Here is a 26,275-nt window from a genome sequence, read left to right as displayed (position 1 = left end):
GCACGCATAAGCAATACAAAGCACTTAATATCTTTGTATTATTTCCCTATTTATATAAATTATTTAGTTCTTTTTGTATTATTGAGATGTATATACATTATGCTGGAAGTACATGAAACGTAAAATGTGAACAGATTGAATACAGATGAGAAGTTTTGCTATGGATATTTAGCTTTGTCATTTTTGGAAATTCAGAGTGTATTATATTTATGTGAATTGCATTTTTATGTAATTTGTTTGGCTACGTTTTAGTAATATGCTGCATATATAATTTGCTTGCATTACAGAGACTCTCGGCCTCCAGCATCGCAAAGCTTTCGAGCAAAGACACAGAGAAGCAATTAGATTTTTCAGGTAACGCGCTGCCAATGTGTCTGTTTAGTAATCATAGAAGGGAACACTCCATGCTTTACAATGACTTGAACTGTGTCCAAATGGTCGTCCTTTTCTGGAGCTGTCAAGATGTGCGTGCCTGGGACGCTGTCCAGATTCTATTTTTAAAACTGGCTCAATAAGAGAAAATCTGAAAGTATTTGTGAAGTCCGGATGTGTCTATTCTGAGAGAGCATTCATACAGCTCAATAGGAATTATTGTCAGTAGGCTGGGGTGCATTGTTGCAGTATCCCATAGCTATGTATTTTGCCGGGCTTCCTCTTATGTATTTTGCGTTATCTTAAATCTTTTTCCATGTCAGTAAGCGATCTGGATGCAGCTTCTATAGAGTCAGGGTATGTCACTTGGTTGTACATGTGCTTTCCCACGTACAGTATAATATAGAGCATATAATTAGACGTATAGCTCAGTCATTTTTCAAGGGAAATGTTAGTAAATAGTATACAACAGCAATGCTCTGACTTTGCAATGTATTAATTCTACTGTTACAAATTGGTCCCCAAAAATTGAACTTTGTTGCTGCAACTGCCATAACAGTGTGATATATACATAGATCTCTGACTGTATTTAGCATAGTTTAACACATGGGTGGGCCCAGTGCACATAAAAATGGGCCTCCCGCTTTCCTTTCATATACTTTACAGTAGAGAGATGCTCCTTTGGTTTCCCCCCACAGTAGTTATGCTGATGTAGTGTCCCACTAGGTAAATGTGGGCACTACACAAGGGTCAATTGGGCCACGTTGTTCCCCACCTTTTGTGGAACAGGGTCATTGTATTTTATATGATGTTTTTATGTGTTTTTCCTGTTATCTCCTGTATCAGGCCTGTTAGGGGTAGTTCCTCCTCCTAGACAGTAGAGGGAGTTAGGGAACCCCTAGTATATATTGTCAGGTTCAGGACAGGAAAGGGTCAGTCTAGAAGGGAGTTAAGCTAGCACTTTAGCTAAAGAGAAGGGAAAGATGATCAGTTCCAACATGCAGCTAGATAGCCCAGGTTCCTAGTTTGCATCCAGGGGAAGAGTTTGCCTCCTGAGAAATCAAGTTTCTATGAAAGTACAGAGCAGAGCCAAGTTTATCCCCTGCCAAACAGAGAGCTGAAGGGCAGAAGGATATTCTACAGCAAGGAGACATATACCAGAGGAAGGTTTCCCTACCCAAGGATAACGCCAGCAATAGGGCATACAGACCTTGGAGAAAGCCAGACAGGAACTGAGGAAAAATACAGCCTGATCTGTAAGTGTTATTTCCTCTGAGTATCTTGCAAGGATTTTGCCTGCCATTTTATATAAAGCCTGCCTGTTACAACCTTTTACATGTGGAACTGACTAAAGACTGTAAATAGTAAAACTGTTCAGTAAAAGGAAGTTCTGGTTCACTGCAACTCGTGTTCCTCAATTATTACTACAATAAATCGGTGTGCCAGCGTTACCGGCACTGGCGTCACGAACTTAAAGGGACCTTGCCACCGGCACATTAAACCTGCAACACCCAGGGCACCTCACCTACCACCCGGCCTGGTCCCAATACATAGAGAGTGCCCCAGTGGATCCCTGTGCCAGCCTGTCCATCACAGCTGTACGCCTGCCCAGGGTATATAAAAACTGTGAGTACCAAAATCACCCTCGGTTAGTAACTACCCCTGTGACCTCACCATTCGCCTCACCCTGCAGGGCTGCGTACTGCACTGATAGGGGCAAAACTAATGAGGGGGCACCTAAGTGCCTCCTCACAATAGTGCTGCCCCTTTAGTGTAACCCCCCCACAATAGTGCTGCCCACTTGGTGCTCCCCCACAATAGTGCTGCCCACTTAGTGCTCCCTCACAGACAGTGCTTCCTCCTTAGTGCAACCCCTTACAACAGTGCTGCCACCTTAGTGCAACCCTTCACAATAGTGCTGCCCCTTAGTGCCTCCTCTCAAAACAGTTACACATTCGGACATATTTACTAATATTTTTTTACGCCATTTTTCTAGCACAGGGGGCTGCATAAATTGCCTCTAGTGTGGTTCATGGGTGTAACTACCAGGGTAACGGGCACGGCAGCTGCTGTGGGTTGCAACAACTGAGAGTCCATATCCACTCAAACATAAGGTACAGTTAGTTGTAAAATGTATATATTGTGCCATAGAAATTTTGATATGGCCCCATTCTAAATTTTTCAATGGCGTCATGTTTATTTTTGCTGTTTGTATTTTTCTTCTGTTCACCAATAATTTTAGCATTTTTTTTGTTTTGTGACATGACTACATTACTCCTGTACTGTGACATCATATGTGCATCATACTTGCATGTGTCAACACTGTTTAATTTCAGGGTTGTAACATCCCTGTACTGTGACACCACTTATTATTCCACTATTAATACATCACTGTGTATTAGTCCTGTGCATTAGGGAGATCAAATATAAGGCTACTTTCACACTGGCGTTTTGAATTCCGTTTGTGAGATCCGTTCAGGGTTCTCACAAACGGTCCAAAACGGATCAGTTTGTCCCTAATGCATTCTGAATGGAAAAGGATCCGCTCAGAATGCATCAGTTTGCCTCCGTTCCGCCTCCATTCCGCGCAAGCAGCGTTTTGGTGTCCATCTGACAAAACTGAGCCAAACGGATCTGTCCTGACACACAATGTAAGTCAATGGGGACGGACCCGTTTTCACTGACACAATATGGCACAATACTCAATGGTGTTCAAGATGGATCCGTCTTGGCTATGTTAAAGATAATACAAATGGATCCGTTCTGAACGGATGCGTTTGTGCAGATCCATGAGGGATCCGCACCAAACGCGAGTGTGAAAGTAGACTAAGCTTTTCCGAAAAAGCTGTTGAAAGAAGTCATTGTGGAATGGAGTCCAATTCCAACTTTTGCTATGGGGCCCCATGGTTACCCACTAAGCAGGCCATACCTTAAAGGAGCTTGTCTAGTCCTGTAATCCAGTTTTCATATACCCTCTTAGGAAGTTCAGAGTTACTAGAAGGAGGGGAAGGGGTAATTTGTATTATATAGCTGGCAACCAGCTTTCACTGCTATTATTGGAGATAACTCCTGTCCCAGAAGTTTAACCTTGTAAATGACCATTGTTAATGTTTACCTCGGCATATAAGTTGTTAAAGATGCAACTGCCTGGTCCTGAGGGGTTGCTATGGTCATCTGCCTAACAATTGAAGTTCGACCTGCCATGTACAGCCCCTTGGCAGGGTTAAATACGCATTGTCGATTTTTACAGTAACTGACATAATGCACAATAATAGAGTAGTATTGGAATCTCCACATCCATAATGACCCATACAATAAAATTATAATTTTTTTTTTATCCCCTAGAATGAACAACATGTTTTTATGATGATTCTACTGCTGAAAAACACATTAAAAAGCAATCGCCCAGGTGTATGTACACCAAAATTGCACCAATGAAAGCTGCAACTCGTCCCACTTACAGTGGGTCTGGTCGTCCTAGCGGGGAGCAAGGATTAGGCTCAGCAACAGCGTCATATGCTTCCCAAGGGCGGGTTATTTAAAAAGGCAGCTGCTGGCCACAGTCACCTGTGATTCATATTCCTGCCTCATTAGCTAGTTTTGTGTATGTTAGGGCTCATGCACATGGCACATGCCCAGTTGTGGCCGTATGGTGGCCTGCATACAGCGGGTCCGCAATACACGGGCACTGGCCGTGTGCACCCTGCGTCACGGATGCAGACCCCATTCACTTGAATGGGTCCACAATCTGGGAGGTGCGGTGCGGAATGGAGGCATGGATCGGAAGCGCTACGGAGTGCTTCCGTGGGCTTTCTGTCCATGCCTCTGCACCACAAAAAAGTAGTGCATGCCTTAAACAATATAGAAAATGGGGCAAAATGTCATTAGTGTCATACAGTCATCTTACAAGCACATTGGTTAACAGTAACCAGAAAGTAGCCAAACTCTTTAAATATAAATATATTTTATTTTCTATAAGGTCCTTACTTATAAAAATCTGTGATAAGCAAAGTGTTCTAGTGGTGATAGGAAATCAGTTCTCACCTCTCTGTGTTCTCCACTGTCCCTTACACTATAAACAGTGATAAGCAGAGTGTCCTAGTGGTGATAGATAATCAGTTTTCACCTCTCCTGTGCTCTCTCCTGCCTCTTATACTATACATAGCGATAAGCAGGGGATTCTAGTAGTGATAGATAATCAGTTCTCACCTCTCCTGTCTCTAATACTGTGAATAGTGATAAGCATGATGTTCTAGTAGTGATAATCGGTGCTCACCTCTCCTGCGTTCCCTCCTGCCTCTTATACTATAAACAGTGATAAGCAAGGGATTCTAGTGGTGATAGATAATCAGTTCTCCCCTCTCATGTGTTCTCCTCTGACCCTTATACTATAAACGGCAATAAGCAGGGGGTTCTAGAAGTGATAGATAATCATTTCTCACCTCTCCTGTGTTTCCTCCTGCCCCTTACATTATAAACAGCGATAAGCAGGGGGTTCTAGTGGTGATAGATCAGTTCTCACCTCTCCTGTGTTCTCCTCTATCACTGTGTGATAACAGTGATAAGTAATTATTCCCAGACAACCCTTTTATGGAAGTAATGAATATCGCAGCTCCACTTTTTTACATGTTTCTTTACATGTTTATTCCCATTTAGATTTCACTTCTAAATTCTCTGCTTTTCCAGGACATACATTTGTAGCTTTTCTGACTTTTTCTGAGGACAAATTTATAAATTTCTTAAAATTATGAAGTGTATAACAGTGTTTTCCAGTTAATACATGCATACTGCCCTGCATATTTACTTACAGGGATTTAGAAATTGTATTCCAATATATATGGTTTAAGTTCCATTTAAAGGGGTTGTCCCACTTTGCTGTTTCAATCTTACCAGCAGTAAATGTCCTGATAACTTCCTGGTTCTCAGGCAGTTGAGTGAAGGCCACGCCCCCTCATGACTCACCCTCAGAGCTCAGTCCTTGCTCGTTCATGTGGATGAGTCATCCACATGGAGCCTGCAGAGTATGTAAAGCCCATCCCCCTGCTGGGGAATCACTCAGTGACCACTGACCAATGCTAGTGAACTAATGGAGTAACTTGTGGCTGTCCTGCATTCTAATACACTTTTACACATAAAACCTGTGTTACAAACCCATTCTGTGCAGCAAAAACAATAAATCACTACAGCCCAAATGCATGTTAGCTAGTAGCCATATGATCTGTGCTAGATATAGATAGATATATTCACTGACTTATTACCCAGCTTTCCCGGTGTACAATATTATTACAGACTTATTACCCAGCTTTCCCGGTGTACAATATTATCACTGACTTATTACCCAGCTTTCCCGGTATCAGATATTATCACTGACTTATTACCCAGCTTTCCCGGTGTACAATATTATCACTGACTTATTACCCAGCTTTCCCGGTGTACAATATTATTGTACACCGGGAAAGCTGGGTAATAAGTCAGTGATAATATTGTACACCGGGAAAGCTGGGTAATAAGTCAGTGATAATATCTGATACCGGGAAAGCTGGGTAATAAGTCAGTGATAATATCTGATACCGGGAAAGCTGGGTAATAAGTCTTATAGACTTATTACCCAGCTTTCCCGGTGTCTGATATTATCACTAACCTATTACCCAGCTTATATGGAACTCGGCCACATATCAGTGTATTACCCTATCTCTTCACCATTCTTTATATGACATATATTGATAATCCCCACCTCACCAATCACTGAGAATGTACCAGCGCATACCTAGCTCTGCTACATATCCCTGTTATGTCAGTCCTACACCTGTAATATCTCTCCACCATTCTTTATATGACATATATTGATAATCCCCACCTCACCAATCACTGAGAATGTACCAGCGCATACCTAGCTCTGCTACATATCCATTTTATTTCAGTCCTACACCTGTAATATCTCTCCACCATTCTTTATATGACATATATTGATCATATAGTTGCCCCCAGTGTCACAAAAATTCCGATATTGTTGCCCCCAGTGTCCCTAGAATTCATATAGTTGCCCCCTGTGTCCCTAAAATTCAGATAGTTGCCCCCCAGTGTCACTAAAAACCCTATATTGTTGCCCCCAGTGTCCCTAGAATTCAGAGTTGCCCCCTGTGTTCCTAAAATTCAGATAGTTGCCCCCAGTGTCACTAAAAACCCTATATTGTTGCCCCCAGTGTCCCTAGAATTCATAGAGTTGCCCCCTGTGTCCCTAAAATTCTGATAGTTGCCCCCAGTGTCACTAAAAACCCTATATTGTTGCCCACAGTGTCACTAAAAATGCCCCCTTTATTGTCCAATACTCAATATTCGGTGGTGAGTGGGCCACTAGATCTTATACTTACCTTTTATGAAATATCCAGAGCCTCCGACGTCCGTCCTCTCGCTCCGCAGACTCGCCCGAACTGTTCGGATGTTCGCGCATGCGCTGCGCTATCTCCGACACACGGGATAAACAGCGCATGCGCGAACGTGCGAGTACTCAGAGGAAGGGAGAGGCGGCACGATAATTTGTAGGGCCGTTGTGCGCAGGCGCGGCACAGCGATTCGGCCGGAGGAAAGTGGCCGTATCCCAGGGAGACAGAAAACAACAAAGGAATCGCTTTTCATGATTTTTTGCAGGAAAGGTAGCTTTTGGTTTATAACATGAATAGGAAGATTTGTTGTTTGGGGGTAAATAGATTAGATAAAAGCTATTTTATGAAGTGGGACAACCCCTTTAAGTAGCTCAATTACTTACATAATGGTAAGAAAAAGCCTGATGTTACCATTGTTTCTACAGTAAATTTATTACTAAATGATTGGCCATTTATGAAGCAGCAGGAGTCTGGGTTGGTGTCAAAACATAGGCTTACCAACTACACAGCCCTGGATCAGAGTACAACACTACAAGTAAACCTGCCCCAATATATAATGTCACATATATAGGAAGTACATAATTAGACAGCAGCAACACTTAATAAAAATCAGTCATCATAATTATCTGTGAAATCAATATTTACAAACAGAATAAAATGTCAAGTGCATATATATATCATAAAATTCCAATAAAGTGCATATCATTTCAAAGGATCATATCACAGTGCATCCAAAGGTTATTAAATATTTGAAAGCGGCTGTGTCAATATTTTGGGGGTAAAGGGAACATTTTCAATAACATTGTCATATAAGAGAAATTTATGTAGGGCAATAAAATACAGTACTTTACAGCAGCCACAAATTTGCAGCTTCATTTAAAGGGGTTATCCCTTGAATTGAATATAAATTTGGTGTAATATTATTTTAACTATTTCATTGTAAAAAGCATTGCTCTCCAGTGTAAACAAATAAATAGCACAACGGTATGTAGTCCCCCAATTTTTTTTTTTTAGAGGGAGATATCGCTATTTTTTTTATAAATATTTGCGTGTCCATGTTTTAGCAGCCATAACTTTTTTTTTCATGGACACGACCTAGTTTTATGCAGGAGAAATTGCATTTTATTTGGCTAGGCAGGGTGCGAGACCAGCTACGTATGGGGACTTTTTTAGCAATACTCCATGGGGAAAAAAATAATATGCAAAGAGTTGTCTCCCAGGGAAAAATAATCATCTCATCACCACCTTCTGGAAGTGGCTCCCTATGAGTCAAAGGCTGACTTTTTACCAGGCCTTGGAATATGACAAGTGAAAATAGTAAAGTTTAAATATGGTCTTTCCCTTGGAAATAACTCTTTGTGTATATTTTACTTTGTAGTTTACGGTATATACATTTTTGCATTGCAGATATAGAAGAAGCAATTTTTGACATTGCTTTTGTTATCGTTTACACTGTACATATTTTCACACTGAATAACCTGTTACATGAGATATTTTGGGTTATTTTGGTTGTGTGTATACCTAATGGATTTACAAAATTATTTTATGCTTATAAAATATGGCACAGGCTATCATTAGGGCAAAAATAGCGCGCTCTAACAGCAGGATTACTGTACTTGCAGTCCTGGAGTCCTTTCTAGGTCCTGGAGACGTCTTACCCAACCTCTGATCAGATCACTGGGGCACAATTCAGGGGGAAAATACCCTTTGATCATGACGTGGTCACAGACTGGGGCAATCAAAAGGTTAACATTTGGGATTAGAGCCACCTCCGATCCTGGCTGTAGAGCAAAAGGCCTCGATTAGAATTGGCGCTATTAGATACAGTTAATTTGTAGAGCAGGAACGGTCACAGAAGTGGTCTGCTCCCTCTCCAACAGTGCCAACAAAAGACAGTAGGTGATTATTAAGGGGCTAATATATTTGATTCTTGACAATTTTTATTAGCTTTTATTTAATTTTATCAAGATATAGTATTATGTTACTCTATCCACTATCAGCAGTTTAATTTCCACAGTATACTCAAATACATTTGAAGGTCTGCTGGGCGATGTGTGTTTTCTTTATAAATGTCAGCCAATAATATGTGTCCAGCATTTACTGCCAACTGTAGGACATAATAATAGAAACCACTGGAGTCCCAATAATGTTTGGCCTGGAATACAAGGGCTGCTTTGTATGCCTCCCATTTAACACAGCAGTGATGTAATACACTGAACAGAGGCTGCAGTGTTCATCCAGAACTAAGGGATGGGAAGATTGCCTGGAGCTTCGGGAAAGTCACCCTGAATATAGCTCAAAGTGGCTTGGTCAAAGCTACAGAGTGCGAGCCATCTCCCCCGTTTGTAGATATCTTCTGTCCTTCTATAAGTCTCCACATTACTATGTGATTGTAAAACAGGTTTAATAGGGTACTGCAGTTTAAAAAAAATTAAGATTAATTATAGCAGAATTGTAGTTCGGCTTTCCTTCATCTGGGTAAAAGATTGATTTTGCTGCTGTAGACCTGTATGTAAATACCCCAACAGAGTCAGAGTTGACGCGTCCCCTGGGATCTAGTACCTGGGACACATGTCCCCCCTTCCTCCCTCGGCAATGCCCCTATATTTGTAGTATAATGAAAAGATGGGTAGATTTCCATTTTACTTAAAGTTCTTTTTCCATGATATATGTAAAAGAGAAAATCAGACCTCCTATAGTACATAAGAAAAATCTTTCTAACAAAGCTAGAACCAGCCCTGTACCTCACATGGTTCCAGAGGATCTCCCCAATTATTTGTTCTAGTTGCCCTGCTAGATTTTTTTTTCCTACTAGGCATCTTAGGGTGTGTGTCCTGTAACTCACTGCTTCTACAGTTAAAATATGGAAATAAGCATTGCTCCCTCTTCAGTGAGGTGGACAGAAGGAAGTGGAAAATTGAAAACAGCAGGTGGCGCTTTAAAGACAGATTTCAGTCAATAACTCAGTAGCTATGCTAACTTTTTAATTCCATGCAATTACAAAAGTATTCATATCCAGGTGCTGGTTTGAATGTAAATGTATTAGCTATTGTTTTTGTGGGATGACTACTTTAATGTTTAAATGCCCCAAAGGTTTCAGGATTGAGTTACAGATTTTTTAAATGTTATTTGTAACCATGTCAGCCCTTAAAAGTTGCTACTAGGGATCGTGGTTAAAGTGGGTCTATGTCACTTTTCCAATATATTGGTGTTTAGCATCTCCATTATTTGTGTATCTGATAAAGGAATAATTTCCTCCTTATCCTGTCGCTGACACCAGTCTGGGTTTTTATATATCTTGTTCGCTTACCAGGGAAAAAAACATTCAGATGTGTCAAAATCCGCATGCTTGATCCTAGTAAATGACTCTTTCCTGTCCATCTTATTTATTAATATGTAATCATCTATTTAAAGGAGATAGATTTTTGAAGGATATTGGAGGATGTCATGGAGTGAGGCACAGACTTGTATTCATGTTTGGCCATTGTGATAATCCTCTTTTTCTTTGTTAGGATTTTAGTATTTTTGGTTTGGGGGGAGTCAGAAAATAATCAGCTAAAAGAGTGTCCCATTTGTAGACAGCTGTTTCAAGTGATTTGCTCTTTACTAGTGCAGAGCAGAGCGCTGGTTGGCTGTATAATGTACCTTAAAGGCTATGTACACCTTAGGAGGCAACTATATGATTGCATGTTACTCATTTTTGCCTAAAATTCATTTATTCAATTGGCCTTTATTAAATGGCTTCTGTCACCCCACTAAAGTCATATTTTTTTTTGGGGCTAGTTACATTACTTATAGTGCGATATATGAGAATATAATGGTGTTACTTACTTTCATTCGGCCGTTTCTTATAAAAACGAAGTTTTATAATATGCAAATCAGGTCTCTACCAGCAAGTAGGGCGTCTACTTGCTGGTAGCCGCCGGGAAAAACCGCCCCCTCGTCATATTGATTGACAGGACCAGCCACGATCTCCTCCTCCTGCCGGCCCTGTCAGCATTTTAAAAATCGCGCGCCTCTGTTCATTAGGCGCAGGCGCTCAGAGATGAGGAGGCTCGTCTGCTCAGAACTCCCTCAGTGCGCCTGCGCCAATGACGTCTTCTCTTTCGGTGATGTCATCGGCGCAGGCGGACTGAGGGAGTTCTCAGAGCGCCTGCGCCGAATGAACAGAGGCGCGTGATTTTTTAAATGCTGACAGGGCCGGCCGGAGGAGATCGCGGCTGGCCCTGTCAATCAACACGACGAGGGGGCGGTTTTTTGCGGTGGCTACCAGCAAGTAGACGCCCTACTTGCTGGTAGAGACCTGATTTGCATATTATAAAACTTCGTTTTTATAAGAAAAGGCCGAATGAAAGTAAGTAACACCATTATATTCTCATATATCGCACTATAAGTAATGTAACTAGCCCAATAAAAAATATGACTTTAGTGGGGTGACAGAAGCCCTTTAAAATTATTGAGCTGTTCTGTCACAAAGGGTTAACAGTTTTTCTAGCTGTGTGACTGGTACTTTCACATTGTGCTGGTCATCTAATAAACCTTAAACTACTGAGAGGTCATAAACACTTATTTAAGCCACATTCTTATCAGTAAGATGAGAACTGAGCTATTATGAGTGTTTATAAGATCAGAGAGCAGAGATAAGGAGTCTGTCAGCTCCTGGTCTGACGAAAAAGTCAGAAAATCTAAAGGGGGCTACTAGAGCATGTCAGCTCTGTACAGAAAAAATAATGCCATATTTTTAATAAAGACCAATTTAAAAAATATATTTTTAGCTCAAAATGAGTACAATGCAATAATAAAAAAAAAAATGTACATAGTCTTTAAATGCAGCTCAGCATCAGAAGGGTACTGGGTACTGGTTCTCATTGGAGAAACCCAGCAGTGCATGGAGAGGTATTTTCAAAGCAGTGCTCCATTGGGAAAAACTATGGAAATTAGCTTATGTCATCCAAACCAGAGACTCTTCCGAGTGGCACATCTTTAGACCCCTTCAGATGTGTCTAAGGCAACTCATGCAGGCAATCAGCACTATGCTGATGTACCTTGAAATAGCTGTCTACAGATGAGTCGTTCTTCCTTTTTTAAGGGTCTCTAATTTAGCTGACACAAGCTGATTTTCATACTTTTCCCCATGGAGCATTGTCTTTAAATTACATCACCATACACCCACTGGGGTCTCTTCAGTGAGAAACTGTACCCCTTGGACCTGCATGTAAGGCACCTCATTGAGCAAATCAGCACCCTGCTGATGAGTTCTGATGATGGGCAAGAACTCCTAAACAGCTGTCTATGGGCCGGTCATGCTTCCTTTCGGAGTCTTTGGTTTGGCTGACTTGAGCTAATTTACAATATTTTTTCATTGTTATGCGGTTATTATTTTTTTGTTCGGATAGTACTTGTCTTCCTTTTGCTCCTAGGAAGATCTTATATGGTTACTCCATATAAGTCTCCAGTTTTGACTCTTTTGATGTTGATGCAATAGTGTTTTGCAGTCCAATATAATGAATCTGTTGGGTACTTTAGATGTTCTGCTGTGATTTGGCACTGTATAACCTCACTGCATTGCTTTCATCTATGGTTTATTTCTCCTAATTGAGCAATAAAAGGATTTTATGGATAAGAATGTGAATGTTGACTTCTCATCCTGACATTCTACTCCATCAAGAGAACACGGTTTGGATTTTATTACAACGTGTCTTTTATTCCTACTCTCTGCTTCTTCTGTATTATTCAGCTGTAAAATGTAGTTGTCATAATCGATCAACTTTCAATCTTATATGTCTCCATTGCCTTATTTTAACCAATAAGTAATTTTTATTTGTACCTACAGACAAACTAAAAGGTCAAAGAGAGGACCTGACTCCAGATCGAATCCCCCGAAAGAGCCCCTCTCTGGAATCACTTAATACTCACACATCATTCGGTTTTGGATCAAGAAATTCTTCACCCTTTTCATTGGATTCTCTGTCGCCTCAGAGTAAACTCAGGTAGGACCACATATATTAAGCTCTAAGAAAAATGGGCACCCTATCCACCTCTTTTAGAGTATATTTGCCCAGGCAGTAGTTGGCCCCTGAGTCCGGTGGTGCCTGATATGTGCCCAGGATTGCTGGGTGCTATTGCCAGCCCTGTATACATGCCTATAATCGGGGGGCGGACTGAGAACTTAAAGCAGCCCTGAAAACAATAAAACTGGCCTCATGTTGTAGGTGGTTTCAAACTGACAGAAGGCGGGGCAACAGAAGTAGGCAGGGCCTGCAATACCTTAGGAGCACAAAACACCTCCCCAGCAGAGCCAAATACCACAGTACAGCACAAAATACTGCCCCAGTAGAACCACAGTGCTGTAGAAAATACTGCTACCCTCCGCCACAGTTTTTTACTGTATCACTGTCCTGAGGATGGCAATACCGTAGAATTCAAGAGGGCACCTGCGGTGCCTTTCAAGAACATAAGTACCTGATGCTTCTAGAATTAATTAATGCTGAGAGGATGTTTGTGTCTTGCCAGCGGCTATGAAAAGTGCTCAGATGACCCCCCCTTTGGTTCCTACCATGTGTTTAGACTATATGCAATTGCCTAACTGTTTCAAATAATAGAATATGCCTAACTTTCAGAAGTCTATTAGGTTTAACTGGTTAAAAGGAATTTTGACATTGATGGCCTGTCCTCGGGACAGGTATCAATATTTACTTAGGGGTTCGGCACCCCTTCAATCAGCTGTTTTGGCATAGTTCTAGCACCGTAAGTCGGACTGGAACTACACAATTCTGTCTGTTGGTGGACTGAGCTGGCATCTGCAGCACTGCTCCCATTCACTCCTGCCGGCAGTGTGAAAGTAGCCTTCTAACTCAATGGGGTCAATAGGGCAGTGGTGTCCATCATAGGACAGGTCCTATAATACAGCAGAAAAATGTAACTTTTAATGAAAGTGTAAAACAATGCCAACTACATTAAAATGTATTATTCCCTGTATTATTTATTTATATTGAGAAGCACGCAAATATATTGACTGCAAAAAGCTAAAAATGTATCCGTTGCTAAACATGTTGGCTCAAAGAAAGGGTGAAATGAGTGTCATTAGCATGCTGGAACACCTCATTTTTCACAGCAACAACCATTAGGAGCAATAACATTGATATAATACAAGAGGCTCCTGGGATCTTGCACATTGTTTTCCAGATCAGCTAACATGGCTTGTCATTCATTCATTAATTTCAATTAACTTTACGTCTTACACATCATCTTCAATTCTCAGAGGCCCGTGTAATAAATTAGCGAAATTACAAAAGAGCAGATATTGACCCCTTTCCTTAATGAATCCCTTTCATGTTGCCCTGATGCTTGCTTGCCACTCTGGATTATACTTCGCATTGCTCATTTCTTGTAGACATTGAATTGATTTCTTAGGTGGTTATTCATTGCCATGGTTTCAGGTGAAGCGCAGCAATTAGCAGCAATCAGCGTGCGGTTACCGCTGCTCACTTGCATCATCACATGCGGTTCATGTACCTCTTTTTCTAAAATAGTCCAGATCTACACGGTTCTGAAAAATAATCTTAGAAATGGAGACATGGCAATGCAAAAAAAAATAAAAATGAAAATGTACAGCATACCTGTAGTTTTCATCATGATGCGGTAGGGCTCAGGTTTCCTGCTGATTTATTGTATAACAGATCTTTATAAGGATGGCAGACCATTTTTTTAAATACAAAGCTCAGAATGCCTTGTTTCCGTTCCATTAGTCATAAAGAGTCTGTCAGCACTTTTCACTATGCTAAATTACTGACCGCACTAGGTAGGGGCTGTGGAGGGCCAGATAAACAAACCCTTTTTTTGGAGCTTTTCTCTTCAGGTGTAGTGTGAATATGAAGTTTTATTCTGCCAGATTCTGCTTTCTCAAGTGCCCAGGTTGGGGCTTTATTGCCAGATGCTCTCTGCATTGAGCTGCTTCACAGTTGGGATGTGTAGATCAAGCCGATGTGCCAATGAGCTCTGTGATTGGGACTAAGCCGCTTCCTGGTCCTGCGAGGACTAGAAGTGGCCAGGAACGGAGCTGCAGCAGGACCACAGAAGGGAGTGTTTTTTTTTTTATGATAAAGGGCACAGGTTAGGACCCCAGCGGTTGTCCGCTCCATGGCTGGACAACTGCTTTAAATCAGAATTCCCTTATACTCTAACTTATTCTATAATGGACAACCCCTTTCAAAGTGGCACTGTACTTTCAGTAAACTTTTGATATGTCATAGGGACATATGAAAAGTTTAAATCGTTGGGGGTCTGGGTACCAAGACCCCCATGGATCTCTAGAACAAGGGGAGAGAGGCCCTGGGTTAGCGTGCTCTCCCTCCTCGCTGCATGAGACGGAAGCAAGACTGTAGACTTTCTATAGAGTCCATCTCACTTCCTGTCCTGCAGTGAGGCGAGAGAACGCGCTAAGCAAGTTCTACAGATCGTTCTACAGATTGGTGGAGGTCTCGGAGCTCAGACCACCACTGATCTAAACTTTTGATATGTCCCTATGATATAAGAAAAGTTTACTGAAAGCACAGTGCCACTTTCAGTAAAAGCATGTAAGTGCTGTATGATTGAGAGGTTTTACAAAATAACTTTTCAAGCTCAAGTTTACTTCTCAGGTGAAAACCCTGACTAGCCAGTTATAATTATAGATCACCCAGAAGGCCCAAGTAGACATTACATTTTTATAATAACACCCTTTATGTATTTCACAGCCTGCACAAGTGTTTTATTGCTCAGTCCTTGGTTTTTATTATACACATGTTCTTCAAAGCAAATAAGGAGATGTGATTGAAACCATGTCTAGCCAGAGTGAAAAAGCATTCCAGAAATGTGTATTGTACCAGGAACAAGTAGAGATATCGACCTGGGAGAGCCCTTCATAGGGTGATACTCATACCACAAAAATGGGAGTCAAATTTTTAAGGGGTGTGGATTACATTACCATGTGTACCTATGATACTCGCTGACCTGTTGCATGTGTGCTTGGCAGCGGAAGGCATCTTCATAAGTGCCCGCAATGCTGAGATTTTTTTTATATATATGTAAATGAGCCTCTAGGAGCAATGGGGGCATTGCTGTTACACCTAGAGATTCAGCTCTCTCTGCAGCTGCTGCCCCTCTGCACTTTGATTGACAGGGATCATAATTACACTACCTGGCCATGTCAATCAATGTGCAGAGGACGTGTCAGTTGCAGAGTGAGCAGAGCCTCTAGGGGTAAAGGTAACACCACTGTTGCTCCTATGAACATGGGACCAACACAGATGCCTTCAGCAGATATATTAGTAGCCTAGATGTGGTTCCGTACCAAGCAGGTACAGCTCGCAATATGGCCTGAACAGTTGTGAGGGTATGCTGAAAATTGCTGTTTCACAGAAGAGTCTGCAACCACCTATCATCGTGTTGTAGGCCACACAAGTGACTACAGCACTCATAAGATGCAGTCAGTGACAGAATAAACATTTACATTTAGTGATTCACAGGTGACATCTCCTGTGGAATTGTTCTTTCTTTTTCTTTTCATCCGCTTCAGACCACCATGATGACTTCTCCCTGCCACAAGTTGTCTCTGCAGAGTTTGCTGCCCAGATGTCTTCAGCTTCTCGCTTTTCAAACATGCCTGCACCCTATATGCTATCACAAACTGCTTTTAGTGCCACATGCTTTGTGCCTGGATATAATAGCACCATACACTGAGCCCCTGAATACAATCACACTACATGTAGTGTCCCCTGAAAATAAGTTCCCACAAACACAGAGCCCCTAAAGGTAGTGCCACACAATCTGTGCTCACTGTAGATAGTGCCAAAGCCTCTGTGCCCACTATAGATAGTGCCAAACACTCTGTGCTCCTGTATATAGTGCCACATGCTCTGTGCCCCTACAGGTAGTGCCACACACTCTGTAACCCCTGTATATAGTGCCATGTTCTCTGCCTCCTTAATATTGTGTCTGTTGCTCTATGCCCCTTTATATAGTGCATGTTACTCTGTGACCCTTGTGTACAGTACACACCCATTCAGCATACTTGCCTATCCTCTGTCCCACCATGTCACCAAGCGGTGTAGGCCTGGTCTCCTCTAGCCAGACCTGCTCCTGTGGAACGTGGTAGGCCTCTCTTAATCACAAAAGAAACACTGAATGGTGGGACAGGGAAGTAAAGGTTCTTTTGTTCTGCCTGTGCTGAGACAAATGCTCACTTATATGGAGTGCAAGGGGCCTGGAAATTAGATGAATCAACGAGAGTTCCAAAACCTGGTTGACTGCTGGCAAAACTGAGTGTTGACCGGTCTGACAAAGTGACTTAGTAACATAGTTTATAAGGCCGAAAAAAGACATCTGTCCATCCAGTTCAGTATGTTATACTGCAAGTTGATCCAGAGGAAGGCACAAAAACCCCTGTGAGGTAGAAGCCAATTTTCCTAACTTAAGAGGAAAACAATTCCTTCCCAAATCCAATCAGGCAATCAGAATAACTCCAGGACCCCTCTCTAGTAGCTATAGCCTGTAACATTATTACACTCCAGAAATACATCCAGGCCCCTCTTGAACTCTTTTAGTGAATTCACCACCTCCTCGGGCAGAGAGTTCCATAGTCTCACTGCTCTTACCGTAAAGAATCCTCTTCTATGTTTGTGTACAAACCTTCTTTCCTCCAGATGCAGAAGCTGTCGCCTCGTCACAGTCACAGTCCTCGGGATGATGGGAGAGATCTCTGTACTGACCCCTGATATATTTATACATAGTTATTAGGTCTCCCCTCAGTCCTCTTTTTGTTTAAAGTGAATAACCCTAAATTTTGATAATCTTTCAGGGTACTGTAGACCACCCTTTCCAGTTATTACTTTAGTTGCCCTCCTCTGAACCCTTCTCCAGCTCTGCTATGTCTGCCTTGTTTACAGGAGCCAGAACTGTACACAGTACTCCATGTGTGGTCTGACTAGTGATTTGTAAAGTACACTGCTCAAAAAAATAAAGGGAACACAAAAATAACACATCCTAGATCTGAATTAATTAAATATTCTTCTGAAATACTTTGTTCTTTACATAGTTGAATGTGCTAACAACAAAATCACACAAAAATAAAAAAATGGAAATTAAATTTTTTAACCTATGGAGGTCTGGATTTGGAGTCACACTCAAAATTAAAGTGGAAAAACACACTACAGGCTGATCCAACTTTGATGTAATGTCCTTAAAACAAGTCAAAATGAGGCTCAGTAGTGTGTGTGGCCTCCAAGTGCCTGTATGACCTCCCTACAACGCCTGTGCATGCTCCTGATGAGGTGGCGGACGGTCTCCTGAGGGATCTCCTCCCAGACCTGGACTAAAGCATCTGCCAACTCCTGGACAGTCTGTGGTGCAACGTGACGTTGGTGGATAGAGCAAGACATGATGTCCCAGATGTGCTCAATTGGATTCAGGTCTGGGGAACGGGCGGGCCAGTCCAAAGCATCAATGCCTTCGTCTTGCAGGAACTGGTGACACACTCCAGCCACATGAGGTCTAGCATTGTCTTGCATTAGGAGGAACCCAGGGCCAACCGCACCAGCATATGGTCTCACAAGGGGTCTGAGGATCTCATCTCGGTACCTAATGGCAGTCAGGCTACCTGGCGAGCACATGGAGGGCTGTGCGGCCCTCCAAAGAAATGCCACCCCACACCATTACAGACCCAATGCCAAACCAGTCATGCTGGAGGATGTTGCAGGCAGCAGAACGTTCTCCACGGCGTCTCCAGACTCTGTCACGTCTGTCATGTGCTCAGTGTGAACCTGCTTTCATCTGTGAAGAGCACAGGGCGCCAGTGGCGAATTTGCCATTCTTGGTGTTCTCTGGCAAATGCCAAACGTCCTGCATGGTGTTGGGCTGTAAGCACAACCCCCACCTGTGAACGTCCGGCCCTCATATCACCTTCATGGAGTCTGTTTCTGACCGTTTGAGCAGACACATGCACATTTGTGGCCTGCTGGAGGTCATTTTGCAGGGCTCTGTCACTGCTCCTCCTGTTCCTCCTTGCACAAAGGCGGAGGTAGCGGTCCTGATGCTGGGTTGTTGCCCTCCTACGGCCTCCTCCACGTCTCCTGATGTACTGGCCTGTCTCCTGGTAGCGCCTCCATGCTCTGGACACTACGCTGACAGACACAGCAAACCTTCTTGCCACAGCTCGCATTGATGTGCCATCCTAGATAAGCTGCACTACCTGAGCCACTTGTATGGGTTCTAGACTCTGTCTCATGCTACCACTAGAGTGAAAGCATCGCCAGCATTCAAAAGTGACCAAAACATCCGCCAGGAGGCATAGGAACTGAAAAGTGGTCTGTGGTCACCACCTGTGGAACCACTCCTTTATTGGGGGTGTCTTGCTAATTGCCTATAATTTCCACCTGTTGTCTATCCCATTTGCACAACAGCATGTGAAATTGATTGTCACTCAGTGTTGCTTCCTAAGTGGACAGTTTGATTTCACAGAAGTGTGATTGACTTGGAGTTACATTGTGTTGTTTAAGTGTTCCCTTTATTTTTTTGAGCAGTGTAGTAGGACTATGTTCTCATCATGGGCATCCATGCCCCTTTTGATGCAACCCATTATCTTATTGGCCTTGGCAGCAGCTCCCTGACACTGGTTTCTACAGCTTAGTTTGCTGGTCACTAAAATTCCTAGGTCCTTTTCCATGTCAGTGTTACCAAGTGTTTTACCATTTAGTATGGACAGGTGACTTGCATTATTCCTTCCCATGTGTATAACTTTACATTTGTCAGTGTTAAACCTTATCTGCCACTTCTCGGCCCAAGCCTCCAATCTATCCAGATCCATCTGTAGGCGTATACTATCCTCTTTCGTGTCAATTACTTTACACAGTTTTGTGTCATTGGCAAAAATTTATATTTTACTGTGCAAGCCTTCTAAAAGATCATTATTAAATATATTGAAGAGAATAGGGCCCAATACGGACCCCTGAGGTACCCAACTAGAGACAGAGACCCAATCTGAGTGTATACCATTAATTACCACCCTCTGTTTTCTATTACTGAGCCAGTTACTTATCCACATACAGACATTTTCCCCCCGTCCAAGCATTCTCATTTTATATACTAACGTTTTATGCGGTACAGTGTCAAATGCTTTAGAGAAGTCAAGATATACAAAATCCATTGATTCGCCGCTATCAAGTCTAGAACTTACCTCCTCATAGAAACTGATTAAATTAGTTTGACATGACTGACCCCTCATGAAGCCATGCTGATATGTCATTATTTGCTTTTTTTCATTGAGGTACTCCAATATAGCATCTCTTAGAAAACCTTCAAACTGTTTACCCACGGCCGATGTTAAACTTATCGGCCTCTGTTTTTGGACCCTTTTTGAATATTGGCACCACATTTACTGTGCGCCAATCCTCTGGAACACTCCCTGTCAGTATAGAGTCCTTAAATATCAGAAATAAGGATCTGGCTATGACATTACTTAATTATCTTAGGCTACGGGGGTGTATGCCATCTGGTCCTGGCGATTTGTGTATTTTAATCTTTTTAAGACGCTGCTGTACTTCTTACTGGGTCAGACAGGGCACTTTTAATGGGCAATTTACTTTTACATTCTGCATTTCATCTGACAGTTTATTTTCCTCAGTAAATACAGTGGATAAAAATATATTTAATAGCTTTACTTTCTCCTCATTGCTGTCTGCAACTACCTCCTTACATATTTATACTTTTTACCATTTTTATATAATTGAAGAACATTTTAGGGTTAGTTTTGATCTCTTTGGCAATTAATCTCTCGGTCTCTAGTTTGGCTGCTTTTATTTGTTTTTTACATATTCAGTTTTTTCCTTATAGTTTTTTAGTGCTCCCTTGCTACCCTTCTGTTTTAGTGATTAAAATGTTTTCTTTTTGTCATTTATTGCTTTCTTTACAGTTCTATTTATTCACTTTTTTTTTTTCTTGTTCCTTAGGCCTCTTTCACACGAGCGTGACGGATTAGGTCCGGATGCGTTCAGTGAAACTTGCACTATTTTCAGTCAGTTTTCGTCTGCAATTGCGTTCATTTTTTTGATGCGTTTTTCACGCGTGTGATAAAAAAAACTGAAGGTTTACAAACAACATCTCCTAGCAACCATCAGTGAAAAAAACACATTTTATCCGCACTTGCTTCCGGATGCGTTTTTTTACTGAAGCCCCCCGACAAGCCCCATTCACTTCTATGGGGACCAGGACTGCTTGAAAAACGCAGAATATAGAACATGCTGCGTTTTTTTCACGCAACGCAGAACTGACGCGTGAAAAAAATGCTCATGTCACAGACCCATTGAAATGAATGGGTCAGGATTCAGTGTGGGTGCTATGCGTTCACGTCACGCATTCCACTGGCGTGGAAAACTCGCTCGTGTGAAAGAGGCCTTAACCTTTTATTCACAGTCCTTTTTTTCTTGTTTCTAACATGTATACTTTCATTTATTTTGGGTGATAAATTACATAAATTAGTGCTTGGTGGGGGTTCTGAAGGTCAATCCCCACTGATCAAATATTGATGGCCTATCCTTAGAATAGTCAATGTTTTACTCTTGGAAAATCACTTTAACCCTCATCAAAGTTTAAATGCTTTTCATGGTACTAGGCAGACTGCTAAAGTAAATTCATGATCCATTATATCTGATTTTATTTTGTCAAGGCTCACAGAAAAGCCTTTTCCCTACAAAAAGGCAAAGACTTCTCATCTGTGAATCACTTCACGCATTTACTCTGTCACATTGGAAATTTTGTTTTTATAGCAAGTTTAAGGTTTAGCACAACCACGCTGTATAAATATGGGAATCATCAGATATTACAGGGCCAGAGGCAGGATTAGGGGGCGTTTCCTAGTACTCTCTGCAGAGAGGGAGAATATCCTCTCTGCTAGTCTCTGCTTATTCTATAGCTGAGCTTAACCTGACCAATAGAGATGGAGCCTATAGAGGGTGAAAATGCAAGTTACAAGGCCTACAGTGTCCGGTGTAATTCCTCATGTTACACAAGCACAACTTAAAGCTTTAAAATCTAAATTTATTTTTGCAGCCACTAGGGAGAACTCGCTGTAGTGTGCGCCCCATAGTGGTCTCTGGAGATGGCCAGAATGTTATTGTACAACCTTATGGCACGATGGATGAGGGAGCCACAGGGGTTTTCCCTCTAAACCCCATTGCAACACTAGATATTTGATGCAGGTGCTTTGTATGAAAACTATGGCAGAGCCCCACCATTTGCTCATTTGGTAGGCCACTGGCTGATTTAAACCTGGGAGCTCTAAAACATTACGCACATGCTGATAATGGGGCAGGCAGGTGGATGCAGTGGCGTCATTGCATTTTGCGCCAGGCCCGCTGATATAGAGGAAGGAGTCTCAAGTCATCCTGGGAACTGGGTTAGGTGAGTGTATGGGGACAATCTTACGGCACGGAACATACTAGTGGACGTTATTCCTGAGAGGGTCATATAAGGCGGCAATATTACTGAGTGAGGCATAAAGGAGGCATTATTACTGAGTGGGGGCATAAACGGGGCATTATTACTGTTGGAGACATATTACAGATTGGGGCTGCAAAGAGGACATTATTACAGATTGGGGGCAAGAAAATGAAAATGATTACTAAATTGGGACATAAAATTGAACATTAGTACTGGGTGGGGGCGTTAGTATGGAGTAGGTGCATACAGTGGAGCATTATTATTGAGTAAGACCACCTTATGGGGCTCAGTTCTTAGCGATATGCCCCCAATGTCCATGATGAGACAACCCCTTAATGTGTGGGGCACTACAAGTGGTACTTACTGTGTAGAGCCTTTAGAAAGCCCAAAGGGGGTATTGTTACCGTGTGGGCACCAAGAATGGCATGATTACCATATTCGGCACTATGGATAGGGAGTTTCGTAGCGTGTGGGGAGGGTGCTGGAAAAATGAAACTAAGATGGCTGTGCCAGATTCTGCAAAGACAGATTATGGTTGAGAGAAGGCTTCATGGCGGTCTGAAAGAGATGGAAAAGAAAAAGGGGAAAGCTAAGACTACAGAAGAAAAATAGTTTTAGTGTGTGTAGAGAGGCCCCCTTCTCTGGATTTTGAGACTGTTTTTTAAACGCATATTATTGTACATATGTTATATACATGTAGTGATGCCCCTTCGGTTCGTTATATCAGCATGTTATGAGGAATACAAGCATTTAGTAAAAGACATACCCGGCGACAGATCCTCTAAATTGTTATATATTCTGATCAGTGCTGTATTCTCTTTTACAGTCTGCAGAGTGATAATACACCTGTATGGACCAGGTGTTATATGGTCACTGTATGGCAGTATTATTGGTTATAATGGCACTTGTGTAGCGATAGTGTTTCTATAATCCTGTTTTATTTTCCCTCTTCTCTTAATTGTATGATATACTTATCACAGGTAGTGATAAGGGGGTGTGACCAAATGTTAAAAAAAAATTGCTGCAGCACACTTTGCAGCCCCCCGGTTACAATCCTGGATCCTACCCCGGTGAAGAGCAACATAGCTCAAGTCTCAAATACCTATAAAGAGTATTGACCTATTTACAGTATGATATAAGTAATGTAGAACATTGTTCATATAAGTTAGGGATTTTTGCCATCTCCATTGTGGTCACCAACACACTTGGAAACTTGCCTTGAAAAAAATCCTGATTAATTGGTGTTATTTAGCTGTATTACATTACATTCTAATGTGAAAAGTTAGTATGGAATTAGTAAGAGCCCTTGGTAAATATCCTGATATTTTGAGGACTCGAAGTCTTTATTACGAGACATTTAGTATGGACTATGTGAATGAATAGCCTACTAGGCAGTACACTCTGCTCCTTGACATTGATGCTACTTTTACTCTGGACTACATCCTTCCTAGAAGGAAATACAGGATCACTTCATCCATATGGATAGCGGTCAATGGCACCCCAGAGGTCTGAAAGAATTTTAGAATGCCTGCATTCCACTTCCTTCAATTTTGATGGTGTCTTAAACACTGTAGTTATGGTAGATGTGAAACTCGTATTCTCTTCTGCACAAACTTCTGACCCTGTTAGATAAATAATAGCATTTGTTATGTGCTGGGCCATTTCCTCCCCTGGGATTATTGGACTTGGAGCACCTTTATCAATGAGTTGTGCTTGAACTTCCCTCTATCCTGAAAGGAGCTCACTTCCCAAAAAACTTGACGTCAGGGAAACGTTATTCAAAATCCTTCCTTCTGTTCCCTCGTCTTCTATTATCTTCAGTGGAAACACTTTGAATGATTTACAGTTATTTCTACAGGGCTAGTTTTTATGTAGAAAAAATTAATTATATACAGTACTGTGCAAATGTTTTTGGCACATGTGGAAAAATGCAGCCAAGTAAGAATGCTTTAAGAAATAGGCGTGATGGTAGTTTATCATTTAACAAAATGCAAAATGAACGAACAAAAAAGAAATCTAAATTCAATCAATATTTGAAGTGATCACCTTGCCTTCAAAACAGCATAAGTTCTAGCTACTGTACACTTTTACACAACTTTTGAAGGAACTCGGCAGGGAGCTTTTTCCAGACATCTTGGAGAACTAACTAAAACAAAGAGGTATTGCAGAGGCGGCACCACTATAAGCCCAGTCAGTCAATGTACCAACAACACCTCAAACCGGGATAGGCGCACCTCTTCAGTCTCCACTGCACAGCGGCGGTGCACAAGCCAAAGACACGAGAGCACTGTGGTAAAAGATAAAAAAAAGGCGGCACTCACCCATGCAGTTCAGTAAAAGTAATCCTTTATTTCATCCGGAATACATTTAGAATATTAGCAGAGGTGACTAGGGCGGATAGCATACTTATCCACACATAGCAGTGACGGACGTTTCGTGCAGGATCGCGCTTCCTCAGGCCACTGACGTCAGCGCATAACAAAGCGCTGTCTTTTAAAACTTCCAGAGCGAGGTTGTCATGACAATATACAGTTGTGGCCAAAAGTTTTGAGAATGACACAAATATTAGTTTTTACTAAGTTTGCTGCTAAACTGCTTTTAGATCTTTGTTTCAGTTGTTTCTGTGATGTAGTGAAATATAATTACACGCACTTCATAAGTTTCAAAGGCTTTTATCGACAATTACATGACATTTATGCAAAGAGTCAGTATTTGCAGTGTTGGCCCTTCTTTTTCAGGACCTCTGCAATTCGACTGGGCATGCTCTCAATCAACTTCTGGGCCAATTCCTGACTGATAGCAACCCATTCTTTCATAATCACTTCTTGGAGTTTGTCAGAATTAGTGGGTTTTTGTTTGTCCACCCGCCTCTTGAGGATTGACCACAAGTTCTCAATAGGAATAAGATCTGGGGAGTTTCCAGGCCATGGGCCCAAAATGTCAACGTTTTGGTCCCCGAGCCACTTAGTTATCACTTTTGCCTTATGGCACGGTGCTCCATCGTGCTGGAAAATGCATTGTTCTTCACCAAACTGTTGTTGGATTGTTGGAAGAAGTTGCTGTTGGAGGGTGTTTTGGTACCATTCTTTATTCATGGCTGTGTTTTGGGGCAAAATTGTGAGTGAGCCCACTCCCTTGGATGAGAAGCAACCCCACACATGAATGGTCTCAGGATGCTTTACTGTTGGCATGACACAGGACTGATGCCTTTTTCCAGATGCCCCAAACAATCGGAAAGAGGCTTCATCGGAGAATATGACTTTGCCCCAGTCCTCAGTAGTCCATTCACCATATTTTCTGCAGAAGATCAATCTGTCCCTGGTGGGTTTTTTTTGAGAGAAGTGGTTTCTTTGCTGCCGTTCTTGACACCAGGCCATCTTCCAAAAGTCTTCGCCTCACTGTGCGTGCAGATGCGCTCACACCTGCCTGCTGCCATTCTTGAGCAAGCTCTGCACTGGTGGCACTTCGATCCCGCAGCTGAATCCTCTTTAGGAGACTATCCTGGTGCTTGCTGGACTTTCTTGGATGCCCTGAAGCCGCCTTAACAAGAATTGAACCTCTTTCCTTGAAGTCCTTGATGATCCTATAAGTTGTTGATTGAGGTGTAATCTTAGTAGCCACAATATCCTTGCCTGTCAAGCCATTTTTATGCAATGCAATGATGGCTGCACGCGTTTCTTTGCAGGTCACCATGGTTAACAATGGAAGAACATTGATTTCAAGCATCACCCTCCTTTTAACAGGTCAAGTCTGACATTTTAACCCAATCAGCCTGACATAATGATCTCCAGCCTTGTGCTCGTCAACATTCTCACCTGAGTTAACAAGACGATTACTGAAAGGATCTCAGCAGGTCCTTTAATGACAGCAATGAAATGCAGTGGAAAGGTTTTCTTGGGATTAAGTTAATTTTCATGGCAAAGAAGGACTATGCAATTCATCTGATCACTCTTCATAACATTCTGGAGTATATGCAAATTGCTATTATAAAAACTTAAGCAGCAACTTTTCCAATTTCCAATATTTATGTAATTCTCAAAACTTTTGGC

The 26,275-nt window shown here is 41.9% G+C and overlaps 1 protein-coding gene across 4 annotated transcripts in view; it reads left to right on the top strand.

Annotated features, from left to right (window-relative positions):
- SPECC1 (sperm antigen with calponin homology and coiled-coil domains 1) overlaps nucleotides 1-26,275 on the top strand; it is a 375,500-nt gene that overhangs the window by 290,217 nt on the left and 59,008 nt on the right. For all 4 annotated transcript variants that reach the window (XM_044283769.1, XM_044283770.1, XM_044283771.1 and 1 more), the window contains 2 exons: nucleotides 288-354; nucleotides 12,589-12,745. In XM_044283769.1, coding sequence (XP_044139704.1) covers nucleotides 288-354; nucleotides 12,589-12,745 — 224 coding nt within the window. The remainder of the gene's footprint in view (nucleotides 1-287; nucleotides 355-12,588; nucleotides 12,746-26,275) is intronic.

The sequence above is a fragment of the Bufo gargarizans genome, chromosome 3 (genome assembly GCF_014858855.1).
Source record: "Bufo gargarizans isolate SCDJY-AF-19 chromosome 3, ASM1485885v1, whole genome shotgun sequence".
NCBI lineage: Eukaryota > Metazoa > Chordata > Amphibia > Anura > Bufonidae > Bufo > Bufo gargarizans.
The sequence above is the reverse complement of the archived record's forward strand: the minus strand, read 5'-3'. Positions and strand labels throughout refer to the sequence as shown.